The 15,204-nt window shown below is 37.4% G+C and overlaps 1 protein-coding gene across 8 annotated transcripts in view; it reads left to right on the forward strand.

The window, feature by feature from the left end:
• Pde10a (phosphodiesterase 10A) overlaps nt 1-15,204 on the forward strand; it is a 522,815-nt gene that overhangs the window by 470,152 nt on the left and 37,459 nt on the right. For all 8 annotated transcript variants that reach the window (XM_048805848.1, XM_048805853.1, XM_048805854.1 and 5 more), the window contains 4 exons: nt 5,228-5,370; nt 6,258-6,341; nt 7,407-7,557; nt 11,830-11,985. In XM_048805848.1, the coding sequence (XP_048661805.1) occupies nt 5,228-5,370; nt 6,258-6,341; nt 7,407-7,557; nt 11,830-11,985 (534 nt within the window). The remainder of the gene's footprint in view (nt 1-5,227; nt 5,371-6,257; nt 6,342-7,406; nt 7,558-11,829; nt 11,986-15,204) is intronic.

The following is a 15,204-nucleotide window of genomic DNA, read 5'->3' on the forward strand; positions in this document are numbered from 1 at the left end:
GTAAACATTTGGCATTTAGTTTTTTGGGACTGGCTAACTTCACTTAGCATTATATTCTCTGACTTCATCCATTTACCTGCAAAAGCCATCATTTTATTATCTTTTATTGCTGAGTAATATTCCATTGTGTATAATACCACATTTTCTTTATCCACTCATCTATATGAAGGGCATGAATTGGTTGGTTCCACAGTTTAGCTATTGTGAACTGTGTTGCAATAAACATTGATGTGGCTGTGTCTGTGTAGTATGCTGTTTTTAAGTCCTTTGGGTATAGACCGAGGAGTGGGATAGCTGGGTCAAAAGGTGGTTTCATTCCCAGTTTTCCAAGGAATTTCCATACTGCTTTCCATATTGGCTGCACCATTTGCGGTCCCACCAGCAATGTATGAGTGTGCCTTTTCCCCCACATCCTTGTTAACAATTACTGTTGTTTGTATTCTTAATAGCTACCATTCTGACTGGAGTGAGATGAACTCTTAGAGTAGTTTTGATTTGCATTTCTCTAATTGCTAGAGATGTTGAACATTTTTTCATATATTTGTTGATTGATTGTATATCACCTTCTGAGAAGTGTCTGTTCAGTTCCTTGGCCCATTTATTGATTGGGTTATTTGTTTTTTTGGTGCTTAGCTTTTTGAGTTCTTTATATACCCTAGAGATAAGTGCTCTATCTGATGTGAAAGTGGTAAAAATTTTCTCCCAAGCTGTAGGCTCTATATTCACCTCACTGATCCATCCAATTTATTAATTCTTGATTTTAATTCTTGTGCTATAAGAGTGTTATTAAGGAAGTTGGGGCCTAATCCACATGATGGAGATTTGGGCCTACTTTTTCTTCTAATAGACCTGCACAGTGTCTCTGGTTTGATTACTAGGTCCTTTAACCACTTTGGGTTGAGTTTTGTACAGGTGAGAGAGAGGGATTTAATTTCATTTTGTTGCATACGGATTTCCAGTTTTCCCAGTACCATATCTTTTCTACAATGTATGTTTTTGGCACCTTTGTCTAATGCAAGATAACTGTAATTATATATGGGTTAGTCTCTGTGTCCTCTATTCTGTACCATTGGTCTACCAGTCTATTTGGGTGCCAATACCATGCTATTTTTGTTAGTATTGCTCTGTAGTATAGTTTAAGGTCTGGTATAGTGATGCCACCTGATTCTCTCTTCTTGCTAAGGATTGCTTTAGGTATTCTGGGTCTCTTATTTTTCCAGATGAATTTTATGACTGCTTTTTATATTCTATGAGGAATTTCACTGGGATTTTGATTAGAATTGCATTATAATGCTGTATGATGCTTTTGGCAGCATGGTCATTTGGACAATACTAAGTCTACCTATCCAAGAACAAGGGAGATCATTCCATCTTCTAAGGTCGTGTTTAATTTCTTTCTTAAGCATTCTGTAGTTTTTTTGTAGAGGTCTTTCACCTCTTTTGTTAGGTTGATTCCCAATTATTCTATTTTTTTGAGGCTATTATAAATAGGGTAGTTTTCCTCATTTCCCTTTCAGATCATTTGTCACTGATATACAGAGATACCTTTGATTTATGACTGTTGATTTTATATCCTGCTACTTTGCTGAATTCATTTACTAGTTCTAGAAGTTTTCTGGTGGGATCTATATCTTATAGAATCATATCGTCGACAAATAGTGCTAATTTGAGTTCTGCTTTACCTATTCATACCCCTTTAATTTCTTTTGTCTAATTGCTCTGGACAGTGTTTCAAGAACTATTTTAGATAGAAGTGGTGAAACAGGACATCCCTGTCTTGTTCTGGTTTTTAGAGGGAATGCCTTCAATTTTTCTCCATTTAGAATGATATTGGCCTGGGGCTTAGCGTAGATAGCCTTTACAATGTTGGGATTGTTCTGTTGTACCTAATTTTTCTAGTGTTTTGAACATGAAGGGTGCTGTATTTTGTCAAATGCTTTTTCTGCATCTTATTGAGATGATCATATAATTCTTATCTTTAAGTCTATTGATGTGATGAATTTACATTTATTGATTTCTGTATGTTGAACCGACCTTGCATCCCTAGGATGAATCCCACTTGATCATGGTGCACTATCTTTTTGATATGTTTTTGTATTCGATTTGCCGGAATTTTATTGAGGATTTTTGCATCTATGTTCATTAGAGATTGGTCTGAAGTTTTCTTTCTTTGATGTGTCTTTGCCTGGTTTTGGAATCAGGCTGATATTGGCCTTATAGAATGAGTTTGGAAGTGTTCCCTCTTTTCCTATTTCCTGAAATAAATTGAAGAGTATTGGTATTAGTTCTTCTTTAAAGGTCTTGTAGAACTCGGCTGTGTAGCCGTCCAGTCCTGGGCTATTCTTGGTTGGTGTCTTGTATTTCGTCACTTGAAATTTATCTGTTTAAATTGTGTATATCATCCTGATTCAATTTGGGCAAATCATGTGACTGTAGAAATTTGTTGATGCCTTTGATATTTTCTATTTTATTGGACTACAAGTTTTCAAAATAATTTCTAATTATCTTCTGTATTTCTGTAGTGTCTGTTGTGATATTTCCTTTTTCATCACTGTATGTTAGTAACTTGAGTTTTCTCACTCCTTCTCTTTGTTAGCATGGCTAAGGGTCTGTCAATTTTATTTATTCTTTCAAAGAACCAACTTTTGTTTTGTCAATTTTTTCAGTTGTTACTTTTTTTTCAATTTCATGGATTCCTGCTCTGATTTAATTATTTCCTGACTTCCATGAAATAAACTTTCCTCTTAGTGTCCTTCTTAGTGCCTTCTTAGTGTCCCAGAGAGTTCGATACATTATATCTGTGTTCTCATTCACCTCTAAAAATTTTTAATCTGCTTCTTGATGTCTTTAGCAACCCATTGTTCATTCAGTAGTATATTATTTAGTCTCCAGGTGTTGGAGTAGCTTTTATTTTTTATTTTATCATTTTTTTCTAATTTCATTCCATTATCATCTGATAGAATGCAGGGTAGTATCTCTACTTCTTTATATTTGCTAAGAGTTGCTTTGTGGCATAATATATGGTCTATTTTAGAGAAGGATCCATGTGCTGCTGAGAAGAAAGTGTATTTGCTCATTGAAGGATGAAATATTCTATATATGTCAGTTAAGTCTAAGTTATTGATTGTATTATTGAGTTCTATAGTTTCTTTGTTCAGCTTTTGTTTGGATGATCAATCCAGTGGTGAAAGAGGTGTGTTAAAGTCACCCAGCATTATTGTGTTGTGCTCTTTTTGACTCTTGAATTTGGGAAGAGTTTGTTTGGTGAACATAGACACTCCATTGTTTGGGGCATATATATATATATGTATTAACTTTATGTCTTGTTGATGAATGGTTCCCTTAAGCAGTGTGAAATATCCTTCTTTATCCCTTTTGAGTAACTTTGGTTTGAAGTCTACTTTATTTGATATGAGAATGGAAAACCCTGCTTGCTTCTGCTGTCCATGGGAGTGTTATGATTTTTCCCAACCTTTCACCTTCAGTTTCTGAATGTCTTTTCCTATGAGTCTCTTGGAGGTAGCATATTTTGGGGCCTTTTTTTAAAAAAAATTCTAATTTGCCAGTCTATGTCTTTTGATTGGTGAGTTTAGGTCATTAACATTCAGGGTTATTATTGAGTCATGATTTGCATTCCCAGTCATTTTTATTTATTTTTGGTATTTAACTTGACTTGGTTTCTCCTTTGATTAGTTTTTCCTTTATTGTAATACCTCCCTGTGCTGATTTTCATTGCTGTTTTTCAATTCCTCATGGAATATTTTGCTGAGGATGTTCTGTAGTGCAGGCTTTCTAGTTGTAAATATTTTTAACTTTTGTTTATCAAGGAAGGATTTTGAGATCACTGAGAACTAAGATAAATACTTTGAAGGGTAACATGAAGAAAATATCTTAGTACTTGACCCATTTAGTTTCGGTTCTTTTTATTATGCAGACAGTGGGTAGTCTTCTCCTTAGACTGTGAGCTATAGCTTATATTAGACACATGTGAGGCCCTGGGTTCGATCCTCAACACCACATAAAAATAAATAAAATAAAGATATGTGTCCAACTACAACATACATATATATATATATATATATATATATATATATATATATATATAAAGAAAGTCACTCAGTCTTCCATTATAGTACATTCACTCTTAATTTGATCTGGAGGGCTCTTGGGTTTGTCCCATAAGTTCTCTTTTCTAAGTAACCTCATCTACTTACAAATTTACACGTGTAAGCATTGAATCTTTCCACTGACTGGCTCCATTGCTTGTTTTAATTTTATCTCACATATTCGTTTTGAAGTATTTGCAAAAGTATGTTTGCACACAGAGAAATACACAAGATCCTGAGTTTGTGTGGTAGTAGCCTTCCTATTTTCCATTAATGTATGAATCTATTTATGTGCAACAGTCCATGAGTTTTGTGTACAAATTTGTGTTTTACTTTGAATTCACTGCTGTAACACCAATGTAACCCACATTTAATCCTTTAAGAATGGGGAAAAATAAACAACTACTTTGCTACTTGAAATCAACAAGTAGCAAAGAGATGATGAAATCTTCCCAAGAAAGTTGAGACTGATATGCAGGTGACATGTTATTATTTTAAATTTGTCTTTTAATAGATTCAGAAGCTGCCTAGATCTTTAATTCCTTAGAATCTTTAATTTTAATTCATTTTCTGATAATAAAATGAGCATGGACCTGGGGATGTGGCTCAAGCGGTAGCGTGCTCGCCTGGCATGTGTGCGGCCCGGGTTCGATCCCCAGCACCACATACAAAGATGTTGTGTCCGCCGAAAACTAAAAAATAAATATTAAAAAAATTCTCTCTCTCTCTCCCCCCCCCCAACTTTCTCTTTAAAAAATAAATAAATAAATAAAATGAGTATTGTTTGTTTTCAGCATTTTTATTACTAAAAATTTGAAAGCATAATACGCAGAAGACAAATGGATTTTTCGCTCCCTAAAGATTATGGCTGATAAAAAGATATTTGCTACAAAATTAAATAAGACTTAAAAGAGAGATATAATTAGAAAAAAGTTCCTTTGTTTCTTCAAGTTCACATGCAAACATAGCTTTAGTGTACATGGAAATTTGGACAGTGTTAACTTTAGTGTTAATTCTGCCTTAGTTTCAATTGTAGTTCTGATTCTTTTATACCAGATTCTGAACTTTAATGGCAAACTGCATTCAGCATTGTTTAAATTCATTTTTTGTCTGTCTTCCAGATGTATCATCGAATCCGGCACTCAGAGTGCATCTACCGGGTAACCATGGAAAAGCTGTCCTACCACAGCATTTGCACTGCTGAGGAGTGGCAAGGCCTCATGCGCTTCAACCTCCCTATGCGGCTCTGCAAAGAAATTGAGCTGTAAGTATTTCACTTGGTTAGTTTCTTCAGCAGCAGATTCTCAGTTTCATTGAAAAAAAGTAAACCAGGTTGTAGAATTAGAATCACAGTTATGATGAATTAATCTAAATGCTAGCATGTATTATTACTCTGTTGCGTACTTTACACTATGTAATATTTAATGTTCAAAATGGCATTTAATGTCAGATACATAAAGTTTTCATCTACATAACTTTGCATTTTTATATTTATGAAATTCTTATTTCAGTTTAAAAAGGAGAACAATTTCAACTCCAACAATACTTTCAATAAAATCCCCCCCTATGCATTTTCTAGTATCAATAGTATAACTTTTGGTGCTTATTTATTTCTCTGATAACAACAGCAGCATTTTTTTTTAATGGTTCAATTTTTAATAAGTTCTTGACTAGTCAAAACTAATCTTTTTTTTTTAATTTATAAAATTTGCTTTAATTAGTTATATGACAGTAGAATGCATTTATGCACTTTGATATATCATACATAGATGTGGTATAATTTCTCATTTTTCTGATTGTACATGTTATAGAATTACATTGGTCCTAAAGTAGTAACATCTGTTTTGTTCTACTCTCTTAAAGAATTAGTAAAGCAGGTTTGAAATAAGACATTATTACAACAGCAGCATATTTTTTTAATGGATTGTTTAATAGAAATAAAGCCAGAGATATATTAAGTTCCTAAGGGAATATGTGGAATCTCCCAAAAACTTTCAGTTCCAGGCAGGAGTGACTGAGAAGTCAGAGAAATGATGGCCATGATCCTGGGGTCTTTTTGGTTTCTTGATAGAAAAAAACTGTTTAAATGATTTTCTTTACTTTCTGTGTGCCCTGCTTGCTTTTAGTAATAAACTACCCTTTTAATTTCAGGTTCCACTTTGACATTGGTCCTTTCGAAAGCATGTGGCCTGGGATCTTTGTCTACATGGTTCATCGGTCCTGTGGGACGTCCTGGTATGAAGGCTCTGAATTCTCTCTGTGTACAGTCTGCAGTGACATGACTCCCTCCTTCCCTTGCTCATGCACCTCACCTTTTTTTGTTTACAATCCTTTTCAATATGACATATATGAATTTGTTTCTAAATATTTAAGTTAAAATGGGCTGGTTTTGTTGGGCAAAGCAGCAGCCTTTTCAGATTTTCCATAATGACTGCTGAGTCCCCAGCAGTCTGAAGCCTGGTTCACAGCCATACATCTAAGAGGCGTCATAGAAATATGTTACAGGCTGTGTGGCTGAAGGAGGCAAAGCTTGCTTCTTGGCAGAATTACCTGCTTTAGAAGCTCTTAGAAAGCTCTGCATAAACAGAGCATCAACTGTATATCTTATCAGTTTGTGTGTAAAATAAAAAGTCTCCACATTCAAAGTGTGATACATCGCCAGTAATTACAGTTTGATCTCATTGCAAATCTCTACCTGTTTGGCCTGCCTGTTCTATGGGCCTTTGTGCCTTTAGCTCTGATCTTTTGCAGCTTAAATACACAAACTTAAAATGCAAGCATTAATTTTTTTTGCACTTTTTGACTCATTTAGGCATAAATGCCTCCCAGAGTCTCTCCCTCTCCTTTGCCTCCCCCATCTACCCCCTCTCTATATATATGCAGTGTGTGAATATGAATGTGTTTTTTTTTTTTTGAAAAATATTGGCTCAATAAATCTTTGAGCAAGATGATGTTATGTGATAGTTTTTTTTGAGTACTGTGGGTCCTAGAAAATGCTGGTAAACATGAGGTGCATGCATGGGGGTTAATGATGGAGACTGCATGCTGGTTCTGTTGCTTATCCCTAGCGGGACAGTTAATATATCTGAACATAACCCATGAAAGAATCTCTTGCTTCATTTTGGCTGGAGAAAGAGGAGAGAAGAGATCATTTTCCAGTAATCATGGTTCAGCAGTCAATGTGGGAATCCTTGTAGTGCAGGTGTGTAAGGAGTAGAAATGTGTAACTCAGCCAGAGGCTCTTCTGAAAATTAGTGGTTCTCTGCTGGCTTTGGTTTTAAGAGTTTCTTTTCCTCACAGCTTTGAGCTTGAAAAGTTGTGTCGTTTCATTATGTCTGTGAAGAAGAACTACCGACGGGTTCCTTACCACAACTGGAAGCATGCGGTCACGGTGGCACACTGCATGTATGCCATATTGCAGAACAATTACGGGCTCTTCACAGACCTCGAGGTGGGTGTGCACACCCTTGCCCCTTTCACGCCATCTCAGTGGATTCAGCGCAAATTGATAACATGCCATGGTGACCTGCTGTTACAGGACAAATTTTGTGTCAGTAAATTAGAAGCTGCACATTTTTTTAGATTCAGTACCCAAGAATTTAGCATATTCTTTTTTATAAGAAAGTAGATAAAGAAATTTCAACTTCACCAAAATATTCTTCAAGGAAATACTAATTTTGTAGGCTTTCTTTCTGATTGAATTTTAAATGTTTTGAAAGGATATAAGCAAAGTGAATTCTATATGCCCTGGTTAATATGGACACATCTCACCAAATAGAGGATTCAGAACATTAAATACAGTGAAAACCATAAATGATTTTTTAATTTACTCTAGCATAAGGAAACAGATCTACCTAATGTTACAAACGAGTTGGTAACCACCCAAAGCTTCCAAAATAGAATATTCAAGATTTCGAGACTTTCTTCCCCATTTAACCACTATAGTCAAATTCCCTTATTGGAAAGCCCAGTTAAGCACTGAGCCCTCCTTGGCCCCAGAGATTCTGATCCCACAGCTAGATGACCTGAACCTCAAGTATGCCCCTCTGACCACACTTGTCCTGATGATGCCTACCAACACTCTGATCCAGTCCCCCTTTCTTCCCTCTGTAGACTGGTGTCACACTTCAGGTGACATCTGGTTGTGCAGAGGAGGAAACCCATTACTTGAACTTCTTTTCGAGATCACTTTCAAATTAGAACCCAGTATTCCTGAGATCCAGCCTCTTCTTTTTCCACCCTTTCTGTCCAGATTCACAGTCTGCAGCAGTCTTGAAAGGTGGATTCCAGAAGGAGAAATGGCCATTTCAGAGAAGGAATCAAAAGTATTCCTCTTTAAAAAAATTTTTTTTTAGTTGAAGCAGAGTTTAAACTAATAAATAATGTATTATTTATCACCTCTCAAGAAAAAGATCCAAATGAAATATGTTATTTTTCCACATTTAAACAATTTGCAATTCTACTAAAACCCCATTCTTTTGGGACTTTCAACATTTTCTCCATTTAATTCCTCTTAAGGAAGCAACTTCATTGTTTCCTTTTGCCATAAGATATCTTAGTGAGTTTAAGAATTTTATAAATTACACTTTCAAATAGAGTAGCAATGAAATTTGTATTTTGAAGATTGAAAATTTAAAGGTAAATAAGAAAAATTTTATTGATGCCATATTCCTAAATTATTTCTGGAATTATATATTTTCATTTCCCCCAAACTCAGGACTTTTTGGCTATAAATCATCCCAAATTTTTAAAATATTTTAAAAATATTTTAGAATATGTGATCTCTAGTAGGGCTATTAGAAATTATTTGATGTCAGTAAAGGAAAATGTTTTACAAAAATAATTCTTTGCAAGTCATTTTCAGATTTATGATTTTAGCATACTTTTTTATAAAACTGTTGAAAGTTGTGCCAATAAAAAGTAATAAAAACGTTAGAAAGATTGGAATATAACAGGTTTCATCTATTGTGCTAGATTTTAAAACCTTGGAATTTTTTACCAGATAAATTATGTGACTATAGCAGCATAAAATATGGAAACAATTCAAAACCAAAGTGATACTCAAAACCTTAACTGATTCCGTTACCTTTAATAGCCAGCATATGTGGTTGGTAAGATGACACTATATCTATTAAGGTATGCGAGTGACTGGTGAGACTTCCTTTCCAGTCAAGCTGCAGGAGAAGGCAGTTGTATTACATCAAGATGAAGAAGGAGCAGGATGTGAAAAGAAAAGTACACTTGGGAGAATGTCTGCTGACTCCCATGGTGACCTCCCAGAGTAGCACCTGCCCTCAGCAGGCCCCGCCTGTGCAGTTCCACTCCAGCATACTCCATGACTCACCCTCTGTGAGAACACAACCCGTCTCCATTGCCATACCTTCCCTCTTTTGGATCATCCCATCTGTTAAAATTCATTTGGAAGAATAAAAGATGCAGAATAGCCAAAGCAATTCCAAGCCCAAAAAGCATGCTGGAGGTATTAAAATACCTGACTTCAAATTATACTACAGAGCTACATTAACAAAAACTGCATGGTATTGGCATAAAAACAGACACATAGACCAATGATACAGAATAGAAAACAGAACACAGTCATTTGATCCTCAACAAAGGTGCCAAAAACATACATAAGAGAAAAAAAACGACCTTTTAAACAAATGATGCAGGGGAAATTGGATTTCCATATGTAGAAGAATGAGACTAGACACATATTTCTCATCCTGCACCATAATAAACTGAAAATGGATCAAAGACCTAGGAATTGGACTAGAAATTATGCAAATCCTGGAAGAAAACATAAGTCAATTCTCCAGCATATAGACACAGGCAAGGACTTTCTCCATAGGACATTTCTCTCTAAAGCTCAGGAAACAATGCCAGGAGCTAATGAGTGGGTTGGCATCAAACCTAAAAGCTTCACAGCACAGGAAACAATTAGGAATGTGAAGAGAGAACCCACAGATGGGAGAAAATCTTTGCCAGCTATTCTGACAGAGGATTAACATCTAGAATATATAAAGAACTCAAAAAACTTAACATCAAGAAATCAATTAACCCAGTTAATAAATGGGCAAGGAATTAAACAGACACTTTTTAAAAAAAGAAATACAATAATTATGAAAACATGTTCAGCACTATTAGCAACTGGGGAAATGCAAATGATATAAAACTACACTGAGATTTTATATTACACCAGTCAGACTGGCAGTCATAAAGATTACAAATAATAATAAATGCTGGAGAGGATGTGGAGAAAAAGAAACACTTTTACACTATTGGTGGGATTATAAATTAGTGCAACCTAAGGAAATCAGTATGCAGGTTACTCAAAAAACTAGGCACAGAACCACCATATGACCCAGCTTTACCACTTCTTCAGAAGGTTAAAGTCATCACAAGATAGTGATAAGTGCATATCCATGTTTATAGCAGTGCAATTCATAATAGCCAAGCTATGAAACCAGCCTAGGTGTCCCATCAATGGATGAATGGATAAAGACAATGTTATGTATATATATACACAATGGAGTTTTATTCAGCCATAAAGAAAAATGAGGCTGGGTGTGGTGGTGCATGCCTGTAACCCAGTGGCTCTGGGAGGCTAAGGCAGGAGGATTGCAGGTTCAAAGCCAGCCTCATCAAAAGTGAGGCCTAAGCAACTCAGTGAGATCTTGTCTGTAAATAAATACAAAACAGGGCTGGGGATGTGGCTTAGTGGTCAAGTGCCCCTGAATTCAATCCCTAGTAGCCAAAAAAAAAAAAATTATGCCATATGCAAGAAAATGGGTGGAACACGAGACCTTTATGTTAGGTGAAGTAAGAAGGTCCAGGGTTGTATGTTTTCTCTCAGATGTGGAAGCTAGAGAAGAAAAGGAAAAAGGGGGGAGGGGGGAAGAATGTCATGAAAATCAAAGGTAGATTAGTGGAGGACAGGGACCAGGGGTGGGGGGAGGGGAAGTGATGGGGGAAGAATGAGGGCCAGGTCAGATTGCTGCATTGTGTGCAGGTAGAAATATATGTAATAAAAAGTCCCATCCCATGTACGACTATAATGCACCAATAAAAATATGGAAAAAATTAAAAATAAAGATTAGATGATGACACTGTTTTGCTAAAAGCCCCATAGTCATCCCTCATCCCTTGGATAGGACTGCATCCTGTCTTCCCTCAGACCTCTCTCAGGAAGTGCTCTCCTGTTCCTTCTGATGTGCTCTTTCCTACACCTTCTTGCTTCTGACCACCTTCCTGAGGCCTGTTCTGGCTACTTTATTTAATATTCAGCCTGTCTTCCTTGATCCTCTATAGCCCTTTTAAAGTTTTCTACATAATTTGCCATTTTTACAGGCCATACGATAACTTATTATATTCATTGTTTATAATAGCAATAACATTGTTAGAATTTAGCATCAGATTGGTCTTGAATGAAAGAGAACTGAAGCTGTCCTCTCCCTGTGCAGATCTGCTTCTTCCACGGTGCTTCAGAACACTTGATACCTCCTGCACTTGCTCTTAGAGCTGAGCAGGAAGACTCGAGAATAATTTGACTGTCAAGTTCATATGCAGAAAAACAAAGAGGTCAAGAGAAGTTTGATTCCCTGAAGTTTTAAATATTCCTAAGGGTGTTGAATATATTAAAGGCAGAAATAAATGTGAAAGTGAGCTGCAGGTGTCCTCCTGTCTCATTTCTTTGTTTTGAACATCTCTGCCTTATTTTTTTAAGCGTAAAGGACTGCTGATCGCCTGTCTGTGTCATGACCTGGACCACAGGGGCTTCAGTAACAGCTACCTGCAGAAGTTCGACCACCCGCTGGCAGCTCTCTACTCCACCTCTACCATGGAGCAGCACCACTTCTCCCAGACAGTTTCCATCCTGCAGGTGAGCCCTGCCCACTGGGCCCATGCCCAGGGCCTCTTGGGAGGTGCTAATGCTTCCTAGGTGAGACGGGAATGTTGTTAGGCCTACTGGGAAACATCATTTGCATTTTATTGTGCTATCTTATATTTATAGTCATAACTAAATGATTATGTGGATCTTTTGAATAAAAAAATCCTTGACAAAGATGTCAAATATATATATTTTGCAATTACATTTGTTTTCCACAGGTTATATTAATAATATATGATCTCCAAAAGCAAATTTCATTTTACATAGTTTAATTATATGGATTATCATATTCTTGAAACCAGAATGTATTCAGCATCTTAAAAGTTAGGTAAATTCAAGGTTTTCAAGTGCATTGAATTCCTTTTATCTTTTCTTGCATGTGGGTTTTTATTTTATTGCTTTTAAGATATTTCTGGTGATTGCTCTGGTTGATGGTAGAACTCGTTTTAGTAAAACTTGTTATGCTCCTTCTTTCTTAAACCTTTTTCTCAGCCTCAGCGTAACAAGGTAGCTGTTGTGTCAAAATGGTTTGAATCCTATCACAGAGAGAGTTTTTAAATTATGACCTGTGTTGGCTTAAGGACGGTGGACCCTGTATTTCCCTCCTTCCGCCAGCACCTAACAAAGGAAAAGGAATCTGTATGGGTGTTCTGGGTGGCGAGTCTACAGGAAGTCTCGAGTCTCCAGAGGCGCCTGGAGAAGTGCCAGCAGTGAGTCTAGCGGTAGCTGTCCGTGGACAGAGGGCAAACAGAAAGGCTTTTTCCAGTTGGCGCAGTTTTTTGCTTCCCTCTGGACAGCCCGGTATCACTTTCTCCCTTCAGCTTCTCTAAGGCTTCTCTAGTGCTCCTCATTTGGCCTGTGTGCCCAAAGGGTTGGTAGTACTGCATGCTCAAACCTTAAAACCCAACTAAACTTAGCTGTCTGGGCACTGAGAAGGTAAGTGATGAAATTCCTGATGTGCAACTGCTGCTCTGATATCCTGCTGGGTAAAAGCGAAAGAGGTGTTAGATATGGAGTGTTAGATATTTTAGTTCTTTTCAATCTATAACCCCTACGTAGCAGAGTGGCTGATGTTGCACTTGTTTATAGATGAGTTCTGCCCCTGAGAGCTCTATGTGAGCATTGGTCCTTTCTTTTATAAATGATGTATATTTGAATAGATGCATGCATACATGCAGCACACTTAGAAATTTAATGAGGATAGAAGGTGTGTTTAGAAATATATATAAGTCACGCTTTTTGTAAGTAGGTGAACATTGTAGAACTTCATCGAAGTTATATTTACTTTGACCTCACTCACTCATTATTTGAAGGTATGTTTTTGTACAACTAGAAGGATGGATTCTGGAAATGACATCAGTATGCCTTCAGTTAGAACTCACTGAATTCACATCCCATATCCTAAGTAAATTCATATGTTTGATGATGGCAGTGCTTCTAGTAGTTTAATCTGCAAATGAATTTTAATAGATTTCATAATATTCCTTTAGAAAGCCTATTTTAATATAATAGAATTATCTTTGAAGTAGGCCAGCATTAAAAAGCAGATTGCCACTAGGATAGACTAAAATTAATCCTGTGATTCAGCAGCTGTGTGGAGCAGCCAGACCCCCTGAGCTACTACTGTCACAAATGACTGTGGGTCTAGCTGGAACTATCCATCTGCATAGCCAGATAAAAAAGATACCCAGTTCAGTGTACTGCATTGTGTTGGGAATGGTTCCCGTTTGGGCACCCACAGGGCTCGGTGAGTGCTGATTTCCATTTTGGCTCCCAGTGTCACCTGCTGGGTAGTCTGGGCAAGCAGAAGGATACTACTGGCCACCTCAGCAGCAGCAATAAGCAGGCAGTTGTCAAATACATCTTAAAACTACCCTTCTGACTGACTCGTACACACAGCTCTCGGGTGGGCAGGCAGAGACCAGGAGAGTACAACTGTCAGAGTGAGAAGGGTGCAGTGGATGAGGGGTGAGGTAAGTCGTGATAAGGAGACTGTAAAGCACAGAGAGAAGGGCGGACCACATTCTCGCCTCTCACTGAGCTTCCTGTTCTCTGCTGGTGCTGCTGGTGAGCCAGCCTGCCACTCTGAGGACACAGTGGACGTTCTGAAGTCAGAAGTTCCTGCTCAGTCCTCAGTGAATGTCAGGGCCCCTCTGGCCACTGCAGCTTCCTGAGGGCCTGTCACCACCTTTCCTACTCGACTCCCCATTCCAGTCTCATGCTCTTCTGTTCTATTGCCTTTCCCTAAAACCTGTCCCTCAAACCTATCCTCCAGATCCATGCCTGAGGTGGTATTCTCCTGTGACAGTGTCATCAGTGGCTCTCTAAAGCTTTAGGAATGAATTCCCAGTTTTATAATTGATATATAAATCTTTTATGAATGGCCTCTGCTGTTGCAGGACCATGGTATCTGCCAGACGCTTGTGCTGTTCTCCTCCCTCTTTCTGGAACCAGCTTCTTATTTTTTAGGCTCAGGTTGTGCTTTAATTTCTCTGGTGACATCATTTATGGAATTCCCATGGAGCAGGGCACAGCATTATGCCCCTTTTCCATGATCCCTGGGTGTCTCAAACATATGTATGACTTAGGTTTTTTTTTTTTTTTAATTTTGTATTGAAATTTTCTGTTATAAGCATAGCTTTCTAATTCCTTTGAATTGTAAATTGGTGAAGACAGTGGGTGCCCCTTGCTCGTGTCTATACCAATCTCTGGGTCTGTCCTTCTGTGCAGAGATGGGGTTGTGAAGGTACAGTGTGGGTTAGGAGGAGTCAGAGTGGGCAGGACAACTGGGCAAATCTTGGAGGGTAGAAACTCCAGGTCTCATGTAGGAGAAGGAAGTGGCTGTGTCCCCCGGGGCACAGGGCTCTCCTAGTGGCCCAGGAGCAGAAGGCCAGTGAGGTGCCTTCCAGCGAGATTATTCTGTGTGGCCATCGACATCCAAGGAAGCAGGTGACTTTGTATTCTTACTTATAATGTTCGTATTTTAACCCTTGTGAGAGAAGCATTATTATTGCTGTATTAAATCAGTTTGTTCTATTTTTCTAATGAGATGTTACTGATCATTTTGAATATTGAAACTATCTACTTTCTATCCTTTGCCCTCTGAGAATACTCTGTTAAGTTCTCAAAAGTCAAGTTTTAGAAACTAAACTAATTAGGAATATTTAGTCTCATTATGAGACAGTATTCTTATTAATCTTCAATTATCTA

The sequence above is a fragment of the Marmota marmota genome, unplaced genomic scaffold (genome assembly GCF_001458135.2).
Source record: "Marmota marmota marmota unplaced genomic scaffold, marMar, whole genome shotgun sequence".
NCBI classification, from domain to species: domain Eukaryota; kingdom Metazoa; phylum Chordata; class Mammalia; order Rodentia; family Sciuridae; genus Marmota; species Marmota marmota.